Below are 27,723 nucleotides of genomic sequence, written 5' to 3'. Positions count from 1 at the left end.
CTAGGGGCACTTTACCACTGAACCACATCATCTCTAGCCCTTTTTATTTTTGAGACAGGTTGCTTAGGACTTTGCTAAGTTGCTGACACTGGCCTCTGATGAACGAAGCCTAATTCCATTTTAAGATTGGGAGCCATCTCATCACAAAGTCATGAAAAGTTCATTTCCGTTTTATTATAAAATACTGAAATTTCTAAACTTGTCTCTGCCATTACCCTCCTTCTATCTCCTAGTTTCACAAGCTTAAAACCTTAGCACTTGTTCCAAATCTTATTTTACAAACAAAATTGTCTCCAAATCTCCCTGGTTTCATCTCCTCCATTCTCTTGAAGCCATCCACTCTAAGATTTCCATGACTACCACTAGAGTTAAAGTCCCTGACTCCTCTGTTTTGAACGCGTACAATCGCCCCTACCAGATCTTCATAACCAATCTAATCTGCTCAAGGCAACTAGAAAAATATCCCCAAAGACAAGCTTCAGCCATTTCACTCCCCTACCCGAAATCCTTTGGTGGGTCCTCATTGCCCAGTGAAGTGGCCAAATGGGAAGGCCCAGTTGTGTGGCCAAATTTGACCTCAACTGTATCTTCCCTGACTCTTTCTTCCCCTCCACTCGTGGTGGCTATGTGCACTTTCTTTGCTGTCTTCCATGTCACTGGTGTCCTATGTTTTCACCTCAAGGTTGTCTGACCCCAGTTTGAAGCTCCACTGTACTGGCTCTGTTAGTTGAAGTTCACTTCTCTCTGCTCCAAATTCCCAACATGTTTACTTTCTATCTTTTTTTTTTTTTATGTCACATACTGAATTCTTATTTTGTTACTTGGCCCTATGGACATTTATTTCTATGGCCTCATTTTAGGACAGCATCTGTTATTCAACTTTGTATCCATGGGATTGCCTAACTGCTAAGAGAAATGAAAGAGCTGGTGACATTTTTTTGAGTAGGGGCTGTGGGAAAAAAAAAAATCTCAAGTAGAAAAGTAATACCAAATTAGTTTTTGAGTGTCTAGCATTCCTTCAAATCATGTTTCCTCAATCTATCTCTTCTTGTGATTGGTTTCCTTTCATTTAAAAAAAAATACTGAAACTGGGTGTGGTGGCTCATGTCTATAGTCCTGGCTCCTCGAGAGGCTGAGGCAGATCACTTGAGTCTATACACTGGAGACGAGCCTGGGAGACAGAGAAAGATATCATTCCCTTCCTCTCAAAAAAAAAAAAAAAAAAACTGCCAAAAATTTTTAGTAAATATTTAATATTAAATTAAAGAGAAAATTGAATATTCTTCAGCACTTAAATGATTCTTCAGTTCTTTTTTTTTTTTTTTGGTACCAGGGATTGAACTCAGGGCACTGAGCCACATCCCCAGCCTTATCTTGTATTTTATTTAGAGATAGGGTCTTGCTGAGTTGCTTAGCGCCTTGCTTTTGCTGAGGCTGGCTTTGAACTTGTGATCCTCCTGCTTCAGCCTCCCAGACTGCTGGGATTATAGGCATGGGCTGCCGCACCCAGTCTTCTTTTTCTATTTTTTTTATGGTGTATTGTTTCATCATGAATAATTTTTTCTCACTTTAGTTGTGGTGAGTCCCATCATTTGACTGTTCAGTGTTTATTTATTAATTAATGATGGAGATTTTTTGTGTGGATGCACCCATCAAAAAGGTATGACCCCAAACAGAATTTGCTCATGAAACTCTAAAATGTTCATTGGTTTCTCATTCATTAAGAAAACAAAGGATCAGGCATAGTGGTGTGTGCCTTTAATCCTAGCTACTTCAGAGGCTGAGGCAGGAAGATTACAAGTTTGAGGTCAGCCTCAGCAACTTAGGGAGAACGTGTCTCAAAATAAAAATAAAATAAAATAAAAAGACCGGAGAGGTAGCTCAATGGTAGAGCACCCATGGGTTTTTTTTTACCTGGGGTGGGGTGGGGTGGGGTTGGGGGAGGAGACACACACCTCTAACTGGGAGGGATATTAGTCTCTAAACCGTGGGCAACTCCCCAAATCAGGGCAAAGTTACCTACTGTAGTACATAATGGCTTTCACTGTTTCATACAGAAGAGTGTTCCTCCATGTGGGCGGATTTCCTCCCAGATTTGCATGAAGAGCTTGTTACAAACGTATACTTCCAAGTTCCACTCAAATTGAGAATCTTTGGTTCCGGATCTCCAATATTATTATTTTAGATTAACTTTATAGATGTTTCTTATGCACCCTGAAATTTACTAATCACAGGCTAAATTCTTATTTTCTAAATGCAAAGAGATCCCTAGAGAACTGCCCAAGTACATTCTAACCAACCCAATAGAATAAAGACAGTCTGTCCTTGTTTCTTTGTAACTCCCCCACCACCAGTATTTTATTTAGAAAATGTTCATATGTACAAAAAAGTTGAAATCACTGGAGAGTGGATACCAGAACACTTTACTTAGATTCTACCATTAACATATTTCAGCAATTGCTTTAAGACGAGTCTGTCCTTTTACATCTCTCTCTAGTCATCAACCCATATCATTTATTGGATGAATTTCAAGGGAAATTTCAGATATCAATAGGGTAAAATTTGGGATAATTGAGACTTAAGACTAACAGGGCTATGAATCCTTTTAGCACTGGTGAGAATACAGTGGCCTACTTTTATTGGATAGAATTAGCGACTATGGGCTGGTGGCGCAATTCGGGGGTAGAGCACATACTTAGTAGCATCCCTGAAGCTCTGTGTTCAATACCAGCACCAAAGGGGGAAAAAATAACTGGTGATTGGTTGAGAGAATAGATTTAATCAAAAACGTTAAGAATAGTTTTTTTGCTGGCTAGACAAGGCCTTGGGAGAATACATTTAATCAAAGACGGAAGAATAGCTTTTTGCTGACACACACAGTCCTATCTACGTGTCTCTATTCATCTGAATGAGAGCTTTTGTTTTATTACTGGAAGGAGAAAGGAGGTTTGGGGTCATGGATAAGAGATAAGTGTGGAAGCTGATGGCAGCAGAACCCTCCTCTCATCCGTGGGCTTTGAGACTTTAATGGGGAGATGAAGTAGAGGCTGTGGTTTGCTGGATTAGTGGTGAGCAGCTAGGTTTTAAGTCAGAATGGTCAGAACTGCATTTCAGCTGCTCCTGCCTATTTAGCCTTGGATTTGATACACAGCCTCTTGACCTCAGCTTTTCTGTTTGTAAAATGAAGGTAATCCTAGTAACTACTTTATATTGTCCTGGAGAAAATATGTGAGCTTGACATGTAACAATCAACTTTCGTTGCTAAAATATAATTATGTTTCTTGATATTTTACACAAAACTAAACTATGTGACTACAGCAGTTGGTGCATAAGAAAGACACAAATAAATAAATGTTTCTGTTGAAATTCTGAATTCTGAAGTGGGAATTCAGAGAAAAGTAAGAAGGGAAAATCCTGAAAGTCTTTCCAGGGAATCCATTCTATTTAAATAGAAATCTAAAACTTTGCCAGGTACAGTGGCATATGACTATTTTTGTTGTCATTGTTGTTGTTTGTTTGGTCACGATTGAACCCTGGGGCACTTAAACACTGAACCACATCCTCACCTCTTTTTTGCATTTTATTTTGATACAGGGTCTGGCTAAGTTGTGAGAGGCTGGCTTTGAACTCATGATCCTCCTGCCTCAGTGTCCCCAGCCACTGGGATTACAGACATGCACCACCACACCTGGCTAATACTATCACTTTTTTTTTTTTTTTTTTTTTTTTTTGCAGTTGGTGATTGAACCCAGGGCTACATGCATGCTAGGCAAGTGCTCTCCTACTAAGCTACATCCCCAGCCCTGTGGCACATACCTGTAATCAAAGCTACTCAGGAGGTTGAGGCAGGAGCATCATAAGTTTCAGGTCAGCTTCAGCAATTTATTCATGCCCTGTCTCAAAAAATATACAGATAGATAGACAGATAATAGGGTTGGTAAAGCTCTAATCCCTTAAAGAAAAAAGAAAGAAAGAAAGAAAGAGAAAGAAATCCAAATTCTTCCAAGATCTAAGGTCCCTAAATTATCTAGTCTCTGCCTCCATCTCTTCTCCTATTCCCTTACTTGCTTCTAGTCACACCAACTACAAATCTAGCCAAGCTCATTTGATCCTCAGGACACTTGTATTTGCTGTTCCCTCTGCATGAAAGTCTCGCCCCAGATCTTGACCTGGCTCCTTCTCAACCACTGGGTCTCATTCAGCACAAACATTAAGATTCTCAGAAATGCCTTCCCTGACCACTCATTTAAGTTCTGGACTGGTCAGTACCCAAACCTCACACAACAGTTTCTCCTCAATTTACAATGGGGTTATGTTCCAATGAACCCATTTTAGGCTGAAGATATCACAAGTTGCAATTTAGTACAGTACACCTACCCCACCAGACATCATACCTTAGCCTAGCTTAAATGTGCTCAGAACACTTCCATTAGTTCACATTCAGGTAATATTATTTAACACAAAGCCTATTTTACAATAAAGTGTTGAATATCTCATATAATTTATTGAAAAGATCAAAACTCAAAAGTATGGTTCTACTGAGAGCGTGTCTATTTTGCACCACTGTAAGGTAAAAATATCCTAAATTGAACTTTCATATTAAGTTAGGACTATCAGTATTTTCACATAATTTATCACTATCTGAAATTCGTATTGTTTACTTGTTTACTGGCTTTTGTACTGGAACAGGGCAGGGATCTTGCATCTTCTGTTGATACATGGCTGTAATCCCAACACCTAAAACCAAGTTTGTTGCACACTCAAAACTTATTGATTGAAGGAACAAATGAACTAGTGTCTGGAAGACGGAAATGAAAAATGTATTAAAATCTACGGTAGGTACATGTAACACATGCCTGTAATCGCAACTACTCCAAGTTTGAGGTCAGCCTCGTCAATTTAGCCAGACCGTGTCTCAAACAATCAAAAGGGCTGGGGATGTAGCTTAGTAGTAAGGCACTAGTCTAGTACCTATGAGGTCCCCTTCAGTTCCTCCCCAACACCTTAAAAAAAAAAAAAAAATTCATTGAAAGTAACCTGTTCCAGCCCGCGCAGTGGCGCAGGCCTGTCATCCCCGAGGCTCGGGAGGCTGAAGCAGGAGGATCATGAGTTCAAAGCCAGCCTCAGCAAAAGTGATGTGCTAAGGAACTCAGTGAGACCCTGTCTCTAAATAAAATACAAAATAGGGCTGCGGATGTGGCTCAGTGGTTGAGTGCCCCTGAGTGCAATCCCTGCAAAAAAAGAAAGGAAGAAAGAAAGAAAGGAAGAAGGAAGGAAGGAAGAAAAAGAAAGTAACCAGTTCTTGGTCAAATGCCAGAATCACAAACAATAACCACGTTTGCAAAAGGTTAGGCCTGGGGCGGGAGGGGGCGTGGCGAGAAGGGGGCGTGGCGAGGCCGGAGTCGCGGCGGGGCGGAGTCAGCCGGAAGCGTGGGTGGAGGTCCAGGAAGTGACGCCCCTTGCTGCTCGGGGACTTTTACTGGACCCAGCCGAGTCAGACGCAACTGCCGCGGCTCCCGCGATCTTGACTCTGGGCGATGGAGAACGGAGCAGTGTACAGCCCCACCACTGAAGAGGACCCGGGTCCCGCCAGGGGCGCCCGGAGAGGCCTCGCTGCCTGCTTCTCCCTGGCCCGACTCCCTTGGTATCGGCGGGTTCTCAAAGGCTTGCAGCTGGTGAGTGCGCTGCCGGCGGAGGGCGAGCCCGGGCTGGGGACTGGGGGCTGGCCCTGGGGGCCGATGGCCTGCGGGCGCGGGAGGCTGCCAGGCGGCCACTGCTCAGTCTGGTTGTTCAGGAAGCAGCCGTTTCCACACCCTCAGTTCCTTCCCTCTCCACCTGGCGGAGGGGGCGTTGCCCTCTGCTTCTCCCTGCTGTCCCCGGGGCCATCCTTCATCCCCAAGTCTCTCTCCATTCCGGCCCCGAATGGTTCCGCGCGCCCGGGAAATGCGTCGTGGGAGACCCAAATCAGCCACTTCGACGTCTTTCACTTGCCCTCTGCTGTGGCCTTTCTCTCTCATCCCAGCTGATACTCTCCATGGACACCCCATTTGCTTGTGACTAGACTACGTAGTACTGCTTATCTTTCTCTGGTTCCTGTGGTTTTCCTGGTGCTAGACCATGGGGGCAAGTTGAACTTGTTGAAGACAGTCGGACGGCACCGCGCGAGGCACTGAGATGTGTGTGTCTCCAGTAAATTGTCTCCCAAAAGTTGTTATTTATTTATTTAGTACTGGGGAGTGAATTCAGATGCTCTTCTTTACTGCTGAGCTACATCCCTAGCCATTTTTACTTTACATGTTTTTTTGAGACAGGGTCTCGCCAAGTGGCGGAGGCCGATCTCAAACTTGGGATCCCTTTGCTTCAGCCTCTCTAGTTGCTGGAATTACAGGCATTTGCCTCCCTGCCAGGCTCCCAGAAATTTTGTATTGACTGGAAAATAATTATTTCTGAATGAGCAATGTGTGTGTTCAAGGTAGGAAGTCAAAAGTATATGCAGCTAGCAGAACTGGAAGGTGGGATGCTTTGTTTTTCATTGAGTATTTTAGGCAGTTAAAGTGTCATAAATCTATTAGTGAAAATATCAAAGCATCTTTGAAGTTTAAATTATAATTCAGTTAACACTTATATTGAACTCCCCTGTGCTGTTTCGACCATTAATGGCATTTTTCCTGCACCAGGGCCATTTTGGGAAAAATCAGAATGCTTAGAATGTTTATGGGTTTTGTTTTATTTATTTTTATTTTTAACTGTTCCAAGTAAAAAGAACTCATTGGTTTCCTAGGTGGGGGGTTATAACGCAGATGACCAGAATTTAAATTCTTAGAACTCAGATGACCTACTTTTGTTGAATAGAAAAACAGCAGTTAGGAAACTGGCAGGGCTTCTTCCCCACCCACCCCCAGTGCCTCTGTGTGTTTGTGTCTTTGTCTCTGTGTGTCTGTCTGTGCCCCCCTTCCTTCTTCCTCTGACTGGGGATTGAACCCAGGAGTGCTCTACCACTTAGCTACATTCCCCAGCCCTTTTTATTTTTTATTTTGAGATAGGCTCTTACTATGTTACCTAAGCAGAGTGTGGACTTAAGCATTCTCTTCTGGCACTGCTTTTATAAAGAACCAAAATAAACTATCTGTGGATGATTAGGAAATCACTTGAAGACAAGTGATAATGTTGCTCTATGGAACTCAAGATGTTGTGATCCTGTTTCTCTGGCCTCCCTTTAGGTAGTCCCACAGGGCCACTTTTAAGTTCTTACCAGGTATTAGAGGCTCCCTTTTGCCACTGTTCCTTTTCATTAGGTGTTCCTGCTGCCTAGAAGTGCTTCCTCCTGCTCTTTCTCTTATCTGCTCTCATGGGATTTTTAAATATTATCTGTGCTTCTCTGCAGTAGAGCATAAATGTTTCTATGTGAATGGAACTCTTCAGAAGAGGATTGATATTCATCTGAAGCATTCTTGCTGCTCAAAAGAAATAATGTATATTAATTTGCTGCCTGTTAAATCTTTTTCATTTGCCTTTAGTTTTCCTTTTTAATCAGAACTGGCAGAGCTAAAGTAGAATTTCTCATTACCTTATTACAGTTTAGTAAACTGTTATCCCATATCTTCAGAATAGAACACAACTTGAAATTTTGCTGGTGGTAGACTTTTTACTTGGATGAGAGAAGAGTAGGTCAGTTTGCCTTGAAAGTGTTGTTAGACTATTCCTGTTTGTTCTCCATTGTTCATAAGGAGAAATGAGGAAAGGTAAAAACTAATACCTTTTCATGAATTCATTTATTTGTTTATGGGGAACTTGTAATATTACAGAATGCTTTCTTTAGTATGGGGTGTTAAAAATATTGTTTCATTATTGCCTTTCACTTTGATGGTTGTTTTCTTGTTCTTGCTTTGTCTGTTTCAGTAATGTTTTATTTCTTCATAATTGCAGTGTATTACAGGAGTTACCCAGAAAGTCCCAGGGAAGTTATAGATGGAGTCAGTAGAAATTGTCACCTAGCCTGGGGCAGTAGACAAGATCTTCTTTGCCTTCACTCAAACTCTGCCTTTAGATTGTCTTATTTTGATGATTTATTTAAAAAAAAAAAAAAAAAAAGAAATGCAGAGCTCCCATAAGGAAACAGTTGTAATGGAGAAGCCCATAATCAGAAGAGGAAGTACAGTATTTTTAAAAGGAAACTTCAAAATGATGTCCATTTATGTATTTGAGTACATTTTTCTGAACCCATAAATCTTATCAGTTTTTGAAAGACCCCAAGAGAGAAAGGAAGCCTGTTCTAAAATTAAAAACTAGACATTGTGTACTTAGGAAATGCTTACATTGGGGTGCTAGGGATGTTGAGTTTGATTACCTCTGAGATTCTTTGCACATTTAAGATTTCTTCAAATCTCTTAGCCTCCATGGAGTTTTCTGTTACAGAACTGAGCTCTGAAGGGCAGAGAGTGGAGCCTACACACACATGTAGGAGGAGATTAGAGATAAAAGAGCATACCTTTTCTAGCTTTTGGACAATCCTTTGACAAAATTCAGGTCATATCTGAATGACAAACATAGCTAGTTATATGACTCCAAAAGCTACATTTGTTCTTATGCTCATATTTTGTGAGTTTTTTATTTTACTTTTTGAGGGAGTTGTTTTTATTTTTTAGGGGAGAATCGACTTTGGCAACCTACTTACTTGCTAATTAGCTGGTGCAGTGACCTAAATATGTATAATTTTCTCTCTTCAACAAGCTCCACATTGTGTCTGTGGTACCAGTTGAACAACCTGATGGCTGCACAGTACTGGGATTATAGTCATTCTTCAGGCAAGCAATTTGTCTTAGGATTCACCAGTAATTTCAGCTTATTAAATTATAATATAATGTTATTCTGTCAGTACCAAGAAGCAAATCACTCACAAGCAATTTCTTATATTGATGTTCTTTTCATTATTGAACTCAGTGAGACCCTGTCTCTAAATAAAATACAAAATAGGACTGGGAATGTGGCTCAGTGGTGAGTTCAATCCCTGATATCGCCACCCCCTCCCCCCCAAAAAAATATTTTAGAAAAAAATTTTTAGTAGACTGTTAAAGATAAATAATAGGGGTTAAAGATAAATGATAGGAGCTGAGGTTGTAGCTCAGTAGTAGAGTGCTTGCCTAGCATGTGTAAAGCCCTGGGTTCGATCCTCAGCACCACATAAAAATAAAAAATAAAATACAGGTATTATATCCATCTATAACTAAAAAAATTTTAAAGATAAATGATAGAGAATTAGTGTTAAACATAATAACAGAGTTTTAAGGAAGATTCGGTTTCAGAAAAAATGGTGAAATTGAAATGGAGATACAGGGTAGTTATTTTCTGAATGTTTAAATCACCAGAGCTGTGTTAATACCATCTTTTAGTCAGTGAGTGAAACTTCCCAAATGACTAGTCAATTTTTTTTTTTTTTTGGTGGGGGGGTACTGGGAATTGAACCCAGGGCTAATTTACCACTGAGCTATATCCCTAGTCCTTTTTATTTTTTATTTAGAGATAGGGTCTCCCTATATTGTTTAGGGCCTACTAAATTGCTGAAGCTGGCCTCAAACTTGTAGTCCTCTTGCCTCAGCCTCCTGAATTGCTAGGATTATTGTTGTGTGCCACCACACTTGGCCAATTGTTTTTAATATAAGATTTAATAGCAAAAAAGGAAATATACAAAGCTGGTGGAAGTAACTTCAAAACCCCAGTCTTACAGGGTTGGGCATATAGCTGCAATGGTAAAGCGCTTGCCTAGCCTGCTTGAGGCCACATGTTCAATCCCCAGCACTGCAAAAAGCAAAAAACCCAATCTTCCAGAGAAAACCTGTGAAAACATACATTATCATAAAATAAACTTTATAGATTTTTTTTTTTTTTTTTTGCAGGGGAGGCAGTAGGGGACAAGTATAAAGTGAGAGCCAAGGGACCTGGGTTCTTGTCTGTGCCTGGCTAACACAGAAGCTTGGTTTCATCTGTAAATTTGAGGTTGAGGGACTATATGTTCTCCAGAGGCCCTCCCAACTCTAAAAGCTTGATAATTCCTGTATTTATATTTGTGTAAAATTTTATCATTAAAAGGTACTACATTGGGCATAATTGTTAGATTCCTAATTTAATATTCACTCAGCATTATGATTTCATGCTATTAGGAGCAAGACTGTATACCATGAAATAGCAATTAAGCCTTTTTACTTATGGGTTATGTTCATCATTAACTACTTTTTTTTCCATCATTAACTTCTTGTCTATATGAGTGATGTTATCTGTCTTCTTGTCCTTGACAATTGATATTTAATGCTGTTGACCAACCATTTCTTGAAATTATTCTTTCTCTAAACCATTACACTTTCTTCTTCATTTTTTAATACAAAAGGGACCACTTATTCAAAAAATCAACTAAAAATATGATTAAAATAAAAATAATCCACATCCTAACCCCTCACATTCACAGGCATCACTGTTTGATTAACAGTGTGGAGGATGTTTACTTGCTATGTAAGTTTTCCTAAGTTTTTGTTTTGTTTTGAACACTTCTTGACTTGCTTATCCTGTGCTAGTTGCTCTTTTCCTTCCTAATCTTTTTTTTTTTTTTTTTTGGCAGTGCTGTATTCCCCCCTACTCTTTTTTTTTTCTTAATTTTTTTTTTTTAGTTGTTGATGGACCTTTATTTTATTCACTTATTTATATGTGGTGCTGAGAATCAAACCCAGTGCCTCACACATGTTAGGCATGCGCTCTACCACTGAGCCACAACTCCAGCCCTCCCTCCTACTCTTGAACTGTCAAGTTCCTTCAGGCCCCACCCAGTGCCCTCCTGTCCTGTCTACTAACCTACAAAACCAGGCAGGCGTTCCCTGGTTCCTGTAAAGGGTAGTTCTTCCCTGGTGCCTTCATCTATATTCCCTTGCACAGTCATAACACGACCGCACCCAACGTGCCTTCACCATTTTCCTCATCATCCACATCCAGTTAGGTCAGTTGCCTTATTAGCCTTTTGGATTTACCATGCAAATTCTTGCCTTCCTGAATCTGTTCTTTTTTATTCTCTAACCTGGAATATCCTCTTCCTGTTCACAGTCTGTGTCTCTCAACCTTGGTTTTGAGTCCTTCTCCTGCTATTCTGAACTCACATATAATGAATGCCCAATTATGTCACATAAAACGTTGTTTTCTTATTATTTCTTATACATTGATTTTTGTCACTCCATCATTTCATCTTCATGTATATGTTACAGTATTGGATACATAATCCTCATTCACACTTTGTACAGGAAACTGAATAGTGCTATGGTGATTCTAAAGGAAGATTAATGGTAGCAGCTGCCTTAGCCTCCTGAGCTGTTGGCATTACAGGGGTGGGTGCACTACCCTGCCTGGCTCCTTCCCCCTTCCCCCTTTTTTTTTTTTTTTTTTTTTTTTTTACCAAGAGTAGATAAGAACTGTATATCTATGCTAAAGGTAAGATTTTATTATCATGTAGCCTTCACAGATGAGTGGTCCTGATAATCTAATTTTTACAATAAGAATGATTCAAAAGCAACTGTTGGGGTTGGGGCTGGGGCTCAGTGGCAGAGTGCTTGCCTAGCATGTGTGAGGCACTAGATTCGAACCTTAGCACTGCATATAAAAATAAGCAAATAAAGGCATGCTGTCCATCAAATAAATAAATAAATGCAACTATTCTTGAACAATTACTATTTTAGGCTGGTGTCTTCTAATAGTTAACTTTTAAACACCTGAGTCATATTTTGCAAATTTCTCATAAACTTTTTTTTTTTTTCCTTGTACTGGGGATTGAACCCAAGGGCACTTAACCACTGAGCCACATCCCCAATTCTTTTTTATATTTTTTTCAAACTTAGAGACAGGATCTTGCTAAGTTGCTGAGGCTGGTTTTGAACTCACAATCCTCCTGCCTCAGTCTTCCCAGCCACTGAGATTACAGGCATGTGCCACCACTCCCAATTTAAACTCTTAAAACTTGGAAAAAAGTTAACATAGAGGCAAGAATAAAGCAAATAAAACATTAGACATTTAAAATATTGTTATACTATAGACCTGTAAAAATCCATTGTAATTATATATAGAGGAGACTAAGGCAATAACCTTCATAATGACCTGGAGTTTACCTTGTGCCATTTGATTTTTTTTTTTTCTTTTGATACTGAGTTTGAGCCCAGGGCCCTTTACCACTGAGCTATATCCTCAGTCCCTTTTTTATTTTTTATTTTGAGACATGTTCTCACTAAATTGCTTAAGGTCTCACTCAGTTTCCCAGGCTGATTGCTGGGATTACAGGCGTGTGCCACTGTGTATACTTGTATGCCACTTTAAATCCTGTTGTGTGATAACTGAGAATGCATCACTGTCCAAGGAAGTTGTTTGCGATGTGTGGGACTATTTCATGCCTTGCTAATAATTTATAGTAAATTCGAACAATGAGAGCTATTTGTGTCCTCATATAAGTTCTTTTTAGTTGTGGGGATATATAAATTTTGTGTTGACAGTAAAGCGGGGGAGGATCCTGTGGAGGCTTACATACTAATTTAGGTTTGACTCCTTTTTTTAATTTTCAATTTTTATTTTGAAATACTTATACATTCATAAGAAATTACAAAATAAATTTAGAGAGGTCCCATGTACTTGTTTATGTGTGGGTATGAATGTGTATGGGGGTGTTCTGTGCTATGTTGTCACATGTATAGCTTCCCATAGTCATCAACCTAGTTGACATGCAAAACTGGTCATCACAGGGCTTCTTCCAGGCTATCCTGTTATAGCCATGCCTTCCCCCTTTTCTTGGCCACCACTAATTTATTCTGCCTCTCGATAATTTTTATTGTTTAAAGAATGTTATGTAAATAGTGTGTATAACCTTTTGAGACTAGATTTTTTTTTTTTTACTTTGCATTATTCTCTGGAGATACATCAGGTCATTTTGTATATTGTTCCTTTTTATTAATAATGGATTTACCACAGTTTAACTATTGACAACATCTGGATTGGTTCTAGTTTGGTGCTATTGTGAATAAAATTGTCATGAAAATTCATGTAGTGGTTTTTGCACAAACAAATTTTCATTTCTCTAGAATAAATGCCCAAGAGTACAGTTGCTGGGTTGTAAGAGATTCATGGCTAGTTTTTGAAGAAATGGCTAAACTGTTTTTTCAGAGTGGCTGCACCATTGACTTCTTTTTAATGAAAATGTAAGATAAGATGTTTATTATGTACTGTGAAATGTATCTGTTGATTTTTGGTAGCAATCTTATTGCCATTAGTATATCTGGTTGTTTCTGCGGGCCTCACTGAAGTCAGGTGGCATTTCCCTTTAGCCTTTGACTTGGGTGAGCCCAGTCAAATGCTCAACTCTGATGAGTCTTTTTGATGGTTTTGGCACTCAGAAAGAAACTCCCTCAGCTTCCACAAAACCCACATAAACTGCCCAAGTGAACTTCTCTTTACTTTCTTCCCTCCGGTTTCTTGAGGATTGGCCCTGATGTGAGCCCTGAATCCTATCTCTAAAGAATTTCTTCATTACCCTTATTTACTTATTTTTAAAAAAATTTAGTTATAGTTGGACACAATGCCTTTATTTGTTTGTTTGGTGCTGAGGATCGAACCCAGCACCTTGCTTATGCTAGGCAAGTACTCTACTGCTGAGCCACAACCCTAGCCTCCTTTCTTATTTTTTGATACTGGGGATTGAACCCAGGGATGCTTAACCTCTGAGCCATATCCCCATCCTTTTTATATTTTGAGACAAGGCCTTGCTTGAGTTGCTTAGGGCCTCACTAAGTTGTTGAGACTGGCTTTGAACTTTCAATCTTCCTGCCTCAGCCTTCCAAATTGGCTGGGATTATAGGCATGCACTATCAAGCCCAGTTTCACTACCTGTTCAGACTCATATAATTGTTTTCTAAGCATTAAAATATGCACAGTGTGCTCCCTCCCATCTTGAAAATTCTCTTCCTTTTGACCTCATCCATTGAATCCCTATCTGGCCACTCTTTCCCAGCCATACTTCTTGACTGCAGTCTCTATTCCACTGCCTTGTCTTCTGTTTACTTTCTAATATACCATGCTACAATCTAGCTTCTTTATTTGGCTAGACTTCCAAACTGGGATTTCCTTGCTGATGTCACCAGCAACCTTCTGGTACTCATTCTAATGAAGGTGTTTCAGTGTTGTTCTCTCTTGGACTCTAAGTAGCTTTTAGTGCTCATGATTACTGTCTGTGGAAATACTTTTTTCTTGCCTGCTGTCTCTTGGGCTGCTGCTTCTAGTTCTTGTTGGGGTCTCCCCTTTGCAGCTCCCTTAAATCTTGAGATTCCTCAGGGTTCTGCATAAGGCCATCTTCCCTCATTCTGGGTGATCTCATTCTTTCGCTTGGCTGCCTCCACATCTTGATCTGCATCTGGACCTTTCCTCTGAGTTCCAGATGCATATATCCATTGGCTTCCAAACTATATCTCCACCTAACTCTTACAGACTTCCCCAGTCACAACACATTTAAAATGGAATTCTCTCCCCAGCACCTTTGCCTCTTAAAAAGAAAAACCCTGATTCTTTCTGCAGGGAGGTACCAGAGTGTTAATACCACAATCCAACAGTGGGAGTGCCATTAAAATCCACCTGCACTTAATTGAGTTGCTGGGTCAGTCAGAATTACCCATTCTCCATTCACTGTGCCAGGCATTCCAGACCCACGATTGTTACCCACAGTCTTAGTGAATAAATGTGCCTTTTTAATATTTATTTTTTAGTTGTACATAAAACCCTTTATTTTATTGATTTTTATGTGATGCTGAGTATTGAACCCAGACCTTGCACGTGCTAATTGAGCGCTCTACTGCTGAGTCACAACTCCAGCCCATAAACATGCTGTTTTATTTTAACTAAAAATGTGTACATATGTATCATCTTGTGCCTACTTTTTATACACATACATACATATATATGTATGTGTATACACACACACACACACACACACACACACACACAGTTTTTATTTTTTGGCACTGGGAATCAAACCCAGAGGTACTTAACCACTGAGCCACATCCTTAGCCCTATTAAATATTTTATTTAGAGTTGTTTAGGGCCTCACTAAGTTGCTGAGGCTGGATTTGAACTCTCAATCCTCTCGCCTCAGCCTCCTGAGCTGCTGGGATTACAGGTGTGCACCACTGTGCCTGTCATTTCCTTCACGTTATTTGTACTCGCCCTGTCTGATAAGGACTTCTATTGCCTCCCTCAGTGATTAGCCGTTTTTCTCCATTACTGCTACCTCTGGTCACCATGTTCTCTGATTTCCTACTTCAGTTTCCCAGCTGGATGTCTGCTCCGAGTTTTGCACTTGCTCCAGTCCCTTCTCCATGGAGCTAGCAAGAACCACTGAAAGTACAAACTTGATCATTTTACCCTTTTGCTATAAACCCCATAAAATCCAGATCCCTTAAACTACTTGATAAGGAAACTTATATCTGGTTTCTGCTTATGTCTCTAGTCTCATATAATTTTGTTCTGTCATTTCCTTCTCTCAAACTACACTGTAGTTAGGTTGACAGGCTTTCGCAGTTCATTTGGGGTGGTGAGATATGTGTGTGAGTTGGTGGGGGCAGCGCCATGCTTTCTCATCTCTGTGTCTTTATGTAGTGTTCCTCTGCCAGGAACTTCAGTTCCTATCTTTTACCCAGAATTGAGCTTATTTTTTCCTGAATCCCTTCCTGTGTGTTTTTATAAAAACAACATCCTGATTTCCTTGTTCTAACATTTATCTCGGTGTAGTTAATTGCCTGTATTACCTTTAAGACAATTAGGCCATAAGTTCTGTATAGATGAGGTTCACTCAGTAATCTTGTTTACCATAGTCTCTATAAATACTTGAGTAAACAGATGGTATTTTTTGACTAGCAGTGGGCTCTCTGAAAAACAAGTAGAATGTTTTGCTTTTTTTGTAGTTGCTGTCTCTGCTGGCATTCATCTGTGAAGAAGTTGTATCACAATGCACATTGTGTGGAGGACTTTACTTTTTTGAATTTGTAAGCTGCAGTGCCTTCCTTCTGAGTCTCCTTCTGCTGATTGTGTATTGTACTCCAGTGTATGACAGAGTTGATAACACAAAAGTAAAATCATCGGTAAGTGTGAAAAAATAAAATCCCTGTATTAAGAGCTTAGCTGTTTTGATCTTGGTTTTATTGTTCAAAGTAGGTATGCTTTTAAAACTCAGCACCATGAAAAGACACTGTGTGGGGCTGAGGGTGTGGCTCAGTGATAGAGTGCTTGCCTAGCATGCATGAGGCACTGGGTTTGATCCTCAGAACCACATAAATGTAAAATGAAGGTATTGTGTCCACCTAAAACTTAAAAAATAACTATTAAAAAAAAAAGAAAAGAAAAGACCCTATGCATTATTCCAACTCCCTGTCTCTAAAGCAACTCAATTTTTCCTGCCAAGGGAATGTTAGTGAAAGTGGGATTAGAGGGATTAGAATGACAGTGACAAACATTGCCAGTATTTTATAGTTATTGGTGGTTTAATCTAATGTACAGTAGACTTTTTTTTTTTTTTTTTTTGGTACCAGGGATTGAGCCCAGGTGCGCTTAACCATTGAGCCACATCCCCAGCCCTTTTTGTTTATTATTTGGAGTCAGGGTCTCTAAGTTGTTTAGAGCTTCGCTAAGTTGCTGATGCTGGCTTTGAACTCATGATCCTCCTGCCTCAGCTTCCCGAGTTGCTGGGATTATAGGCATGTGCCACCACACCTGGCAGCCTTTTTTTTTAAAAAAAAAAAAAAAACAAAAACCTAGATTTGTCACTCTATTTTCCACATTTCAGAGTGTCACTCATTTGTTTACAGTTATGAATTGTGTGCCTGTTATGTTCCAGACATATGCTAACATTAGAGATAGAGTTATGAACTAATTTATTTCTTGGGCTTTTAAATAAAGTAAAATTTTATTTAAAACTGTCATTCTAATGTATAATCCTGTTTATATTTTGCTTTCATTTTATTATGAAGAAAATTGTAAGTGAATTTAAGAATGAGTTTGTTAGGTGGGTGTTGTGGCACACGCCTGTAATCCCAGTGATTTAGGAGGCTGAGGCAGGAGGTTCACAGGTTTGAGGCCAGCTTGGGCAACTTAATGAGACTCTGTCTCAACATGTAGCTCAGTGGTAGAGCACCCCTGAGTTTAATCTCTAGTACGATAGAGAAATTACCCTTACAATAAAATTATAGTGGGAAAGTCTTGTTTTCCAATATTGGAAGTGCTTAACTTTCTAGATAGTCTACTAATCCTTTGTTTTTATTTGAGTATAGTTTGGATTTGTGGGATGACAGATGAAATAGTTTACAGAAAGTACTGAATTTAAGAAAGAAATCATTGATAAATTTATTTCTTCGGTATGTTTGGGTTTGTGAAGAATTGTGCATGTCAGGGTTGAGGTATAAAAGGATATATATCTTTGAGGATAAAGATAAAAATTATGGTATATTTTAAATTATTAAGGCCAAGAGATAATGGTGTAAAAAGAAAGCAGCAAGATTCTATTGTTTTAAATTAATGAGAAGCAAGCACAGGGTCATGTATTGGTTATCTTAAGATATTTACCTTTTTTTTTTCCTTTTTTGTTTTGCAGTGCTGGGGTTTTGTATACCCTTTATATAAAGAAATTTTATGCTTTAGGAATCTGTTACCTTTTTAAAAAAATTTTTTTCTCTTTTTGTAGTTGTAGATGGACCACATGCCTTTATTTTATGTTTATTTTTATGTGGTGCTGTGGATTGAGCCCCGTGCTTACACATGGTAGGCAAGTGTTCTGCCATTGAGCTACAGCCCCAGCCCAGGAATTCATTACCTTTTAAAAAAAAAAAATTAGAAAAAGTTGATGTCAAACAGTTAAATATAACTTTGAATCAAGTTTTTGATTAACCCATACTTAACAGTTCTTGGTATGACCAATATATGACTGTACTATAATCATGTCCAGCACTTGACGTGCTATGATTTAGAATTCTTCTATTTGATGCTCCATTTTTATGTTGAGGATATTTAGGTTCAGAGTGGTTAAGTAACTGTCTAAAGTTAACACAGCTAGAGTGAAGTGAATTTGAACTCAGGGAAAGCCCTCATGTTGTATATTCTCTCATGTGATCTAGGCAGAATCCTATTAGAACCAAGGTCCTGATAACTTCAGGGCTGTCATGGCAAATACCATCACTGTAGAAATCTCTGTATAACAATGGCAACAGACCCACTTTTAAATGAAATACATATTAAGAAAAATTTCGGACAAAACCTTAGGATTTTTAATTGTATTTATTATGATTAATTGTATTAATTATATTATTTAAAAAGTTTTTATAGTTGTAGATGGACAGCATGTCTTTATTTTTTCATTTTTATGTGGTGCTAAGGATTGAACCCCATTCCTCACACATGCTAGGCAAGTTCTCTGCACTGGGCTTTGGCCCCAGCCCTAATTGTATCCTTTTTTATTTTTTTAGTTGTAGTTGAATTCAATACCTTTATTTTATTTATTTATTTTTATGTGGTGCTGAGGATTGAACCCAGGGCCTTGCATGTGCTAGGCGAGCGCTCTACCGCTGAGCCACAACCCCAGCCCCTAATTGTATTCTTTTTTTTTTTTTTTAAGAGAGAGTGAGAGAGGAGAGAGAGAGAGAGAGAGAGAGAGAGAGAGAGAGAGAGAGAGAGAGAGAGAGGGAGGGAGGGAGGGAGGGAGGGAATTTTTAATATTTATTTTTTAGTTCTCGGCGGACACAACATCTTTGTTGGTATGTGGTGCTGAGGATCGAACCCGGGCCGCACGCATGCCAGGCGAGCGCGCTACCGCTTGAGCCACATCCCCAGCCCCCCCTAATTGTATTCTTACAATTAAGAATTTCCTTTGAAAATTCTTCTTTTTCACAGAAAAGTATGCCTTTGGAGTGACTATCATATTACCAGTTTTCCTCTCTGTCAAGCACTGTTTTCAGTTGGCAAGTGAGAGCTTTCCTAGGCAGTGCCATAAAGAGCACTTTGCAACCCATGAAGCACCTCATGGTTCTAAGCGGTGTTATGATGAGATATGGAAGCTCTTATGTGGAAGATAAGCTCATCACGCACACTTACTTTGGATTACCCACTTGGAACAGTTAAGGATAATATGTTATTCCAAAAAGCTCCAGTGTCTAAAACACTATTGACATAAATCTAATTAGATAGATGGTTCTTTTGATTTTTCTCTTTTCCAGAGTGTTATTGAAGTACTTTGAGAGATGTCATTCTAGCATAGAATACTTTAAAAGGAAGGAATTTTTTTTTTCTTCTGGAAATGAAATGAAATTGCAACAAATTCTTGGATTGTGATAATTCTTTTTGGAGGAACTTTCTAATAAAGGATTATTTTGGGGGGACTTTCTGTTAAAAGATTATCTTTTTGGGGGACTTTCTATTAAAAGATTATCTGTACTCTTTCAGTATGACCAGTTCAAAGTATGGGTGGTGTTTTGAATGCCAGGCTTATTGGAAAGTTATAAGTTAGGGTATGTAAATTGGGTCATTGTCAAGAAAAAAGTAAGTCATTCAGGTTTTTGAAAATTAAAATTTAGGAACTTTGTTTTTATGAATCTAATTATGTTGTCTTCCTTATGTGTTTTATATTTATGCATAGGATTTTTACATTACATTGGGAACAGGATGTGTATTTTTGTTGGCATCTATCATTTTTGTTTCTACCCATGACAGAACCTCAGCTGAAATTGCTGCAATTGTAAGTATTTAGTATTTTTTAACTTTGCTTTTTTTTTGTTTCCTTAAAAATATAGAAGTTTGAAAAAATACTTGACAGGTTTTACAATATGTGAGAGTAATTTGTCCTTATTTTTTAATGTAATTTTGAATAGAAGATCTAAAATTAAATAAACATTATAGCTTTAAAAACCTAGAATTTAATTGAGTCTTGTTAAAAAAAATTCCATCTACTCCACATATGAATATATTATGCTAATGGAAGTGATAAAATTGACTTTATCATATTTTACCTCTCTTTAGTTCTTCAGAAGCGTAAATGAATTGGGGGGCTAAGGCAGGAGGATTGCAAGTCTGAGGTCAGCCTTAGACCCTGTCTCAAAATACAAAATAAAAAAGGACTGTGGGTGTAGCCCAGTGGTAGAGTACTCCTGGGTTAAATCCCTAGTATCACAAAAAATAATCAAAATTAAAATTAAAAAAAGCATAACTACATTCCAGATGCTGTTCTAGGTGTAGAAAAATACTCAGGAGAAATGACTCAAAGGTTCAGCCTAATAAACGAAATAGAAAGGGAAACAAATTGTGACAGAATATGTTAAATGAACCAATAGAAGTTTGTCTAGACAGTAGTCTTCAGTGAACTATGCCTGTACTTAAAATTTTAGCAAAACTTTCTGAGGAGTACTAGTTAGGAATAGTTTTTGAGGAAATCAATTACCAGGATTTTAACCTTCACATATAATTTTTCTTAAAACTAATATGTATAAGAATTCACCTCTGGAAGAGACTAGCCAGTTCTTTTCTACCTTCCCTTCTACAATTACCATCCCCACTCCAAAAGAAAAATGTACTTGTCCCCAGTGTTACTATGGTACATTACTCTGAGTTGTAAAACAAGCAAAAGAAAATTAAAAACCTTTGTGAACAATAAAGGGATGATTGAAAATAAAGATCTAGTATTGTTGTTTTTTTTTTTTTTTGGTATTGGGAATTGAACCCAGGGATGCTTAACTACTGAACCATATCCCCAGCCCTTTTTTATATTTTATTATTATAATTGTTATAAGACAGGGTCTCACTAAATTGCCTAGGGCTTCTCTAAGTTTCTGAAGCTGGCTTTGAACTTATGATCCTCCTGCCTCAGCCTTCCAAGCTGCTGGGATTACAGGCAGGTATCACTGCACCTGGCAAGGTTCAGTTTTTATCTGAAATCATTGGGAGTAGGTTTGTTTTAAGAATTCAGAATATTCTGGATTTTAGAAAGTTAATGCTCCTCCTGTACTGTGTTACCCTTTAGAGGGCCTAGTACAGCACTCTATAATCCAACGTTAGTATTTCTGAAGCAAAATGAGAATATTTACAATAAAAGGAGTAAGAAAGACTGTGAATAATCTTATTATGTGTCACTTTTGAGTCAAATGAATCCTGAAAGCTTTGAGTTTTTGTAGCTTTTGGGGTTTCAGAATTGCAAATCAAGGATCACGGACCTGAACTGGTACCAGTGTTATGCATGTGAACGACTAATGATGGGATAATACATCCTTTTGCAAGCCATCTAGTTTCTAGTTAGTACTTTGTTTTTAATGAAATTGAAGTTGCAATTAGTAGTTGTCAGCTAATAGATCATTAAAACCACTTTTTATGACAGAACAGTAGAAGAGGATTTCAAAGAATTGTATGGCTATATCTACCTATTCATGTGATCATAATTTCTTAGCTCTTTACACCTATAAAAACAAAACAGATAAAATTATTGTTGAACCTTGACTCATTCTAGCAATGAATAATATCTATCCAAGGATACACAAACCATTTGGAGAGAAAAACCAAAGTTTTAATAGGGTCTTATGGTTAATTTTAGTTTGTATACATATTGTTATTGCAGAGAAGTGTGATAGGGTGATTATTATTAATTATTATACTTATGGGTTCGATCCTAAGCACCACATAAAAATAAATAAATAAAACAAAGGTATTGTGTCCAACTAAAACTAAAAAATAAATATTTAATATATATATATAAAATCATAAAATTCTGTGGGGTAAGTGAAATGAAGTTGAATACTTGAGTTCTAAGGGAATATAAAAAAAGCATGACATAAAATCCTCAGCTGTTAAAAAAAAATTGTTTTTTATTTAGATAATGCATTAGAATGTTACAGTAGTTAGATTTCACTGGGCATATTTAATAGTGACTCATGGTTTAAAAAGTCAGTATTTATAGTAAACTGAAGTTACCTTTTGCAATTATTTTGGGGAGGGGATTACTGAGGATTGAACCCAGGGATGCTTTACCACTGAACTACATCTCCAGCTCTTTTTGATTTCTTTCAAGGCAGGGTCTGGTTCAGTTAACTGAGACTGGCCTTGAACTTGCGATTGTCCTGCCTCAGCTTCCTAAGTCATTAAGATTATAGGTGTGTGTGACTACTCCTGGCCCTTCTGCAACTATTCAAGTTATGAATAGACTTAAATGAGTGAGAGAGACATTAAAAATAAAAAAGGGAACTATGTGAACAAAGGAGCTGGCAGATCACTTGTCTGGATTACATAATATAGAGGCCCCTCTGTGGACTAGAGCTTTCTGAGGTGGTCAGAGATAGTTTGACAGACAAGGGGACATCTTTTATGCATTTGAAATATTCAAAGTTTCCTAAGCAAGTAAGGTAATAGATGTTATCAAATAAAAATAAAGACTTCAGAGTGAGAAAGACTTGGGTTTGAGGGTTGGGTTGGGTTGATAATTTTTTTTTTTTTTTGTACTGGGAATTGAAAATAGGGGGGCTTAACCATTGAGCTACATCCCCAGCCACACCCCCCCCCCTTTTTTTTTTGAGACTGGGTCTCACTAAGTTTTTGAGACTGCCCTCAAACACAAGAGTCTCCTGCTTCAGCCTCCCGAGTTGCTGGGATTACAGGCTTGCGCCTGGCTTTGATAAATAGATTTAGGTTGAATATGTTGGATATATCCAGGTGAATTAATTTGGAGTTTAATAATTTGCTATATGATGAAATGGGACAGAATGCATATTCATTTTTAAAAAAAATTTGTTAGTTATACGTGGACACAATTCCTTTATTTATTTTTTATTTTTATTTGGTGCTGTGGATAGAACCCAGTGCCTCACATGTTCGAGGCATTCACTCTGCACTGAGCCACAACCCTAGCCCAGAATGCATATTCTTTAGAGTGGAGAGGGGTTGAGGATGGTGAGGGTCAGGAGACGGCAACATATAGTTAACAGAATGTTAAGAATTAATGAGGTGGAATGTTAGAGTTGCAGGAGACATGAACCATCACCCAGTGCAATTTCTCTTTTACTTTTTGGCCCCTGTTTCCATAAGGGTTTTGCTAGGGAAGAAGCGAAATTTGAGCATGGTCTGACTCTTGACAGAATTCTCAGAATGTTTGATCATATGTTAGAAGAGTACAATGAGGAAGTAATTTTAAGGAAGAGGAAGTAGGTAGTGGCATCATGTGTTGTCATTTTACGATGGGACAATTAACTGGAAGTTAGATAATTTAATCTCATATCTTCAAAATGCAATTTGTTTTAATATTAATTACTCTATCCATTTTTACCTAGGTTGAGTTGTCTACTCACATATTTACCTAATCATGAATGTGGGTTAGTCTTAACACTGTTAATAATACTCTATTTTGTATCATTTTATGGGTTCCTGTTTTTCCTCTACTCACCTTAGTTTCATAGATTGTTGCCCCACCCATATACATACATATATAAGATATGCATTTGAATTTTGTGGGACTTTATCTAATAGCTGTTATTCTGGAAATTCTTCTTTTGTAACTTCTTTCCTTTTTTGTTCCTTTTTTTTTTTTTTTTTGGTACCTGGGATTGATTGAACCAAGGGCACTTAACCACTGAACCACATCCCCAGCCCTTTTTATGTTTTGTTTAGAGGCAGGGTCTCACTGAGTTACTTAGACTTTTGCTAAATTGCTGATCCTGGCTTTGAACTCATGATCCTCCTGTCAGCCTCCCAAGCTGCTGGGATTACAGTTGTGCACCACCATGCCCGGCTTCTTTCCATTTTTTTGATAGCTTTAAAAAGTTATTTTATCGTTAAAAAGTAGTAGGTATAAGAAAAAAAATTGAAAAAAAAGATAAAATTGATAAATCATCTTGCTTGTATGAAGCACTCTCAGAATCATGTGGGAAATGTGAAATTGTATTCCACAAGTTCTTATTGTAACCTTTTCTCCTTTTTTCTCCTCAGGCGTTTGGATTTCTAGCAAGTTTTATGTTTCTGTTTGACTTTGGTGCTATGCTTTTTGAAAAGCTACAGGAGTCCCAGCTGAGGAAACCTGAGAATACCACTCGAGCAGAAGCCCTCACTGAACCCCTTAATGCCTAAAGACTCTGGGGAGCAGGTGTTACACAGGATGGTGACTCTTGGTGGTGATGCCTGAGCTCTGGCAGAAGGTCCTGTAGAATTTGTGTAATTGCTTAAACCACTTCTTTGGAGAATTGGAGGAATAGCAGGAAGGCAGGTTTATCAATATTAGGCTGTGTGTCAGTCACCACAGTCTAGAGTAGAGGTTTTTTTTTTTTTTTTTTAATTGTTAAAAAACAAAACAAAACTTAAAACTTAAAACTTGTGTTATGGAGTTTGTCTTTTTTTTGAGGAGAAGGACCGTAGTTTAAATCACACAGCTCAACTGAGGATAAATGATTCTGTCTTTCTGTTACAGGGCATTCTCTTATTAGTCTTAGCTTCCAAATTATGCTTTATAGCTGTATAAACAGCATGATTATATTCATTTATTTAGAAATTGTTTCATTCTTAAATTAATTTGCTTAGATATTAGTATTTTTATTAGATTATGTTCTGTTAATGGAAATTTAATGTATATTTTAAGAGACCAATATTTTAAATGTTGGTCTAGGTTTTTTCTTTACTATGTAATACTTGGCTTTACTGTATCTCACTCAGCCTTAAAATTATATGGTAACATTTTAGGATAATTATTAACTCTTTCTGAGACCTTTGTATAGCTTAATATAAAATATCTGGGAGCTGTTGGTATTTTATGTGTAAAAGCAGCAGCAGCCTCATGTTTAAACTGCACTTTGTTGAGATCAGGTTTAAAAAAATGATTGTTATGTAACACAGAAAAATTGAAGAAACTGATATTATACCTAAGGACCAAAGAAAAGAAAGGTAGATTTTTTACTTAGTACAATAATTATAAAAACAGGCTTCAACCACTTCCCATGTATGTGAAGAACTGAATTTATACTATGAGTTAGAAAAAAGGGCTGTTACCCTGTTGGCATGTGATCATTTCTATTTAATGCAGCTCTGTGGGTCCTTTTTAGATCACTTTGAGCAAGTCTTCTTTTTAAAACCCCAGCCTTTGATTTTTCATCTGTTTGAGATGCTTCCTTTTCTGTCTCATCACAATGGTCCACATGCTGCTTCATCATCTGACAGAGGTGGGCCTCTTCCTTGTTAGTTTTCTTTAGGTGTGAAAGTGTGTAGCAGGAGCCTTAGGATCCTTGTTCCCACAAGAAGAAGATATCTTAAGAAAGTGAATGTCAAGGAACTTGACCAGGTGAATACTGTCGATGATGTAAGGGAGTAGTCAAACCATTCTCAAGAGATTTCAGTTCTGATAATTTGAAAGAATTGTCTTTTGCTCGCTGTCTTATAGTCACACACACAGGGCACTTGAGATAGGACTTTGTTGAGATCAGTCCTTTCTGCCCAAGTCATACAGAGTAGACCTTTTTTGTTCTGGACCAGAGACTCCAGTATTAAGGTCATGAACCCAGAAGTCACATCCTTTCGTATTTTGGTGGAGGATTCCTCGGCTAGGTTTTCTCTCTACAGCAGTGGAATCATGTTTCCAGTGATTCGGTTAATGACCACATTCTTTTTAGTTTCTCAGCTGCCATTTGAATGTTGTAGATAGGTTTTAGTTGCATGCACATGGCTGTTGTGGTTCTCAAAAATTGGTCAGACTGGGCAGATACAGCCTCTGCTCTGTATTACAAGGTCGGTTTCTTATTCATCTGTATCCTATTTTAGATGCTAGTATTAGTGATGATGTCACTATTACTTGGGATATAATGAAATCAGTCATGGATTCTGTTTTTATTGGGTATGTCATCTAAAAGAGGAGAAATAGCTGGGTCTTAGGTCCAAGAATGATGACTGATTTAAAGAAAAAAAAATTTATGGTAGGCAGTTGTAGAATTTCAGATCATACTGTGTACTCTTGTCATTTTAAATGTCATCTATACCCATATAGAATTCACAGCAAATTGACTGGGCTACCTCAGTTTTACCACCTGTGTTAGTCATCTTTCTGTTGCTATAACAAAATACCCGAGAAAATAAACTGAAAAAGAAGAAATGGTTATTTGGGATTACAGTTTTGGAGGTTTCAGTCCATGGTCAGTTGACCCTGTTGCTTTGGGGTCTCTGGTGAGGCAGAACATCGCATTGAGGAATGTATGGTAGAACAAGCTGCTCACCTTATGACAGCTGGGAAGCAAAAAGGGAAAAAGAGAGCAGCAAAGACAGAAGTCCTATAGTCCCCTTCAAGGGCACCCCCCCCAAAAAAAAATCTCCCATTAGGCCCAACCTCTAAAATTTCCAACACTTCTTAAATAGTGCCATTCCAGAGAATAAGCCAGCAATGCCTGAGCCTTTGGGGAACATTCTAGGTATAAAATAAGGCACCAACCATGCTTTGGGCTTAGTTAGAATTGACAGACTTATTCCCAGTTGTCTTCACTCATTCAGCATGTTGGGATTGATTGTAAACTCTGCTTATTCTGAAGTTTTACCTCCATTGTTTCATTGGTGCAGAAGTGGGCTTCTTAGTAAGCCACTTAATCTTTTCTTTTTCAGAAAGATAATTTGTATTTTTGGCCACTCTTAGAATCTTCTTTCACATTATTATTATTTTCTTTTATGGAACCCATTATTAGTTAGCTTCTCTTGCCTGGAAGGAAATGAGTAAAAAGTTCATGGTAGTAAATAAGTTCAAGGAGAACTTGGGACCAGAAATTGCTGGTCCCAATTGCAACCTCAGTAAATTCAAATTTAAAATAATTTTATATTAACAGCTATGGCAAATTTAATTTGCATTTTATAAAAACTGTTTAAAATGGTTTTTAAGAATTATAAGGGAAAGGTACTTATAGTACAAAAATTTTGTAATTATTAAACTTAAATTATGCTTTATTTGGGGACTGGGAAATGTATTTTTACATTGTTTATAGCCAATCATTTTTGTATTTGTCAAAGTAAATCCTGTGGGTCTTTTTTATCTCTCTCAATGTCAAATTTTATAGTCGTCTTTTTAAATAAATCCATTTAATTAAAATGTTCACACCTTTGTAGTTGTTCATTATAGGAGCATGGTAGTTTGTTGAACGGTTTCTCCCTAGTTGTGGGAGTTGGCTCAAACCTTGTTGAGTACCTTTGTGGAATACTAGAGTGAGCACTATCCAGGGGCAAGAGGTGAGGCTAGGAAAGAAGCCAGTCCATTTCCTATACCTGAACTGTTCCTCTTGATGAAAGTTAAAATACACATTTAAACATTTTTAGGGATGAAAAGTTATAAAATAGTGTTACAGACTAAATGCCTTTACAGAAGCAAATTTGGACCTTATATCACATTTGTAGATGTGGCTAACAGTGCTTAAAAAAACAGGCATATTCTGTCTGTGACTGTTTAACAATTGGGAAAGTACAAAGGAAAAGTAGGGTGGTTCTGGTAAATCTTCAGCTATTTGTATAGTTTGCAAAATTCCTGCCTCCAGTCTGTATGAGAATAACAAGGTCTTTATAGTCATCAAGAATTCACTGGAATTCATACATTCTTCAAAGTTTATTGTTTGGTTTTGATAAAGAGCATTTTATCAATGTGCTGTAAGCTTCAAGGAGCAGAAAATATAATTAAATGTGTCTTAAATGGTAAG

General features: G+C 38.0%; 1 protein-coding gene across 2 annotated transcripts; it reads left to right on the top strand.

Moving 5' to 3' along the window:
• Window positions 1-5,486: 5,486 nt before the first annotated feature.
• On the top strand, window positions 5,487-27,131 carry Cmtm6 (CKLF like MARVEL transmembrane domain containing 6). Of its 2 annotated transcripts, XM_026406082.2 has the most exons (4): window positions 5,487-5,675; window positions 15,967-16,143; window positions 19,683-19,781; window positions 24,005-27,131. In XM_026406082.2, the coding sequence occupies exons 1-4, from the start codon at window positions 5,538-5,540 to the stop codon at window positions 24,140-24,142; spliced, it is 552 nt and encodes a 183-aa protein (XP_026261867.1). In that variant the 5' UTR covers window positions 5,487-5,537; the 3' UTR covers window positions 24,143-27,131. The 2 variants fall into 2 exon arrangements, with proteins under 2 accessions (XP_026261867.1, XP_026261874.1); XM_026406089.2 differs by lacking the exon at window positions 19,683-19,781.
• Window positions 27,132-27,723: the final 592 nt, after the last annotated feature.

The sequence above is a fragment of the Urocitellus parryii genome, chromosome 3, assembly GCF_045843805.1.
Source record: "Urocitellus parryii isolate mUroPar1 chromosome 3, mUroPar1.hap1, whole genome shotgun sequence".
NCBI classification, from domain to species: domain Eukaryota; kingdom Metazoa; phylum Chordata; class Mammalia; order Rodentia; family Sciuridae; genus Urocitellus; species Urocitellus parryii.
Note: the sequence above shows the minus strand (reverse complement) of the source record. Positions and strands in the feature narration are given on the sequence as shown.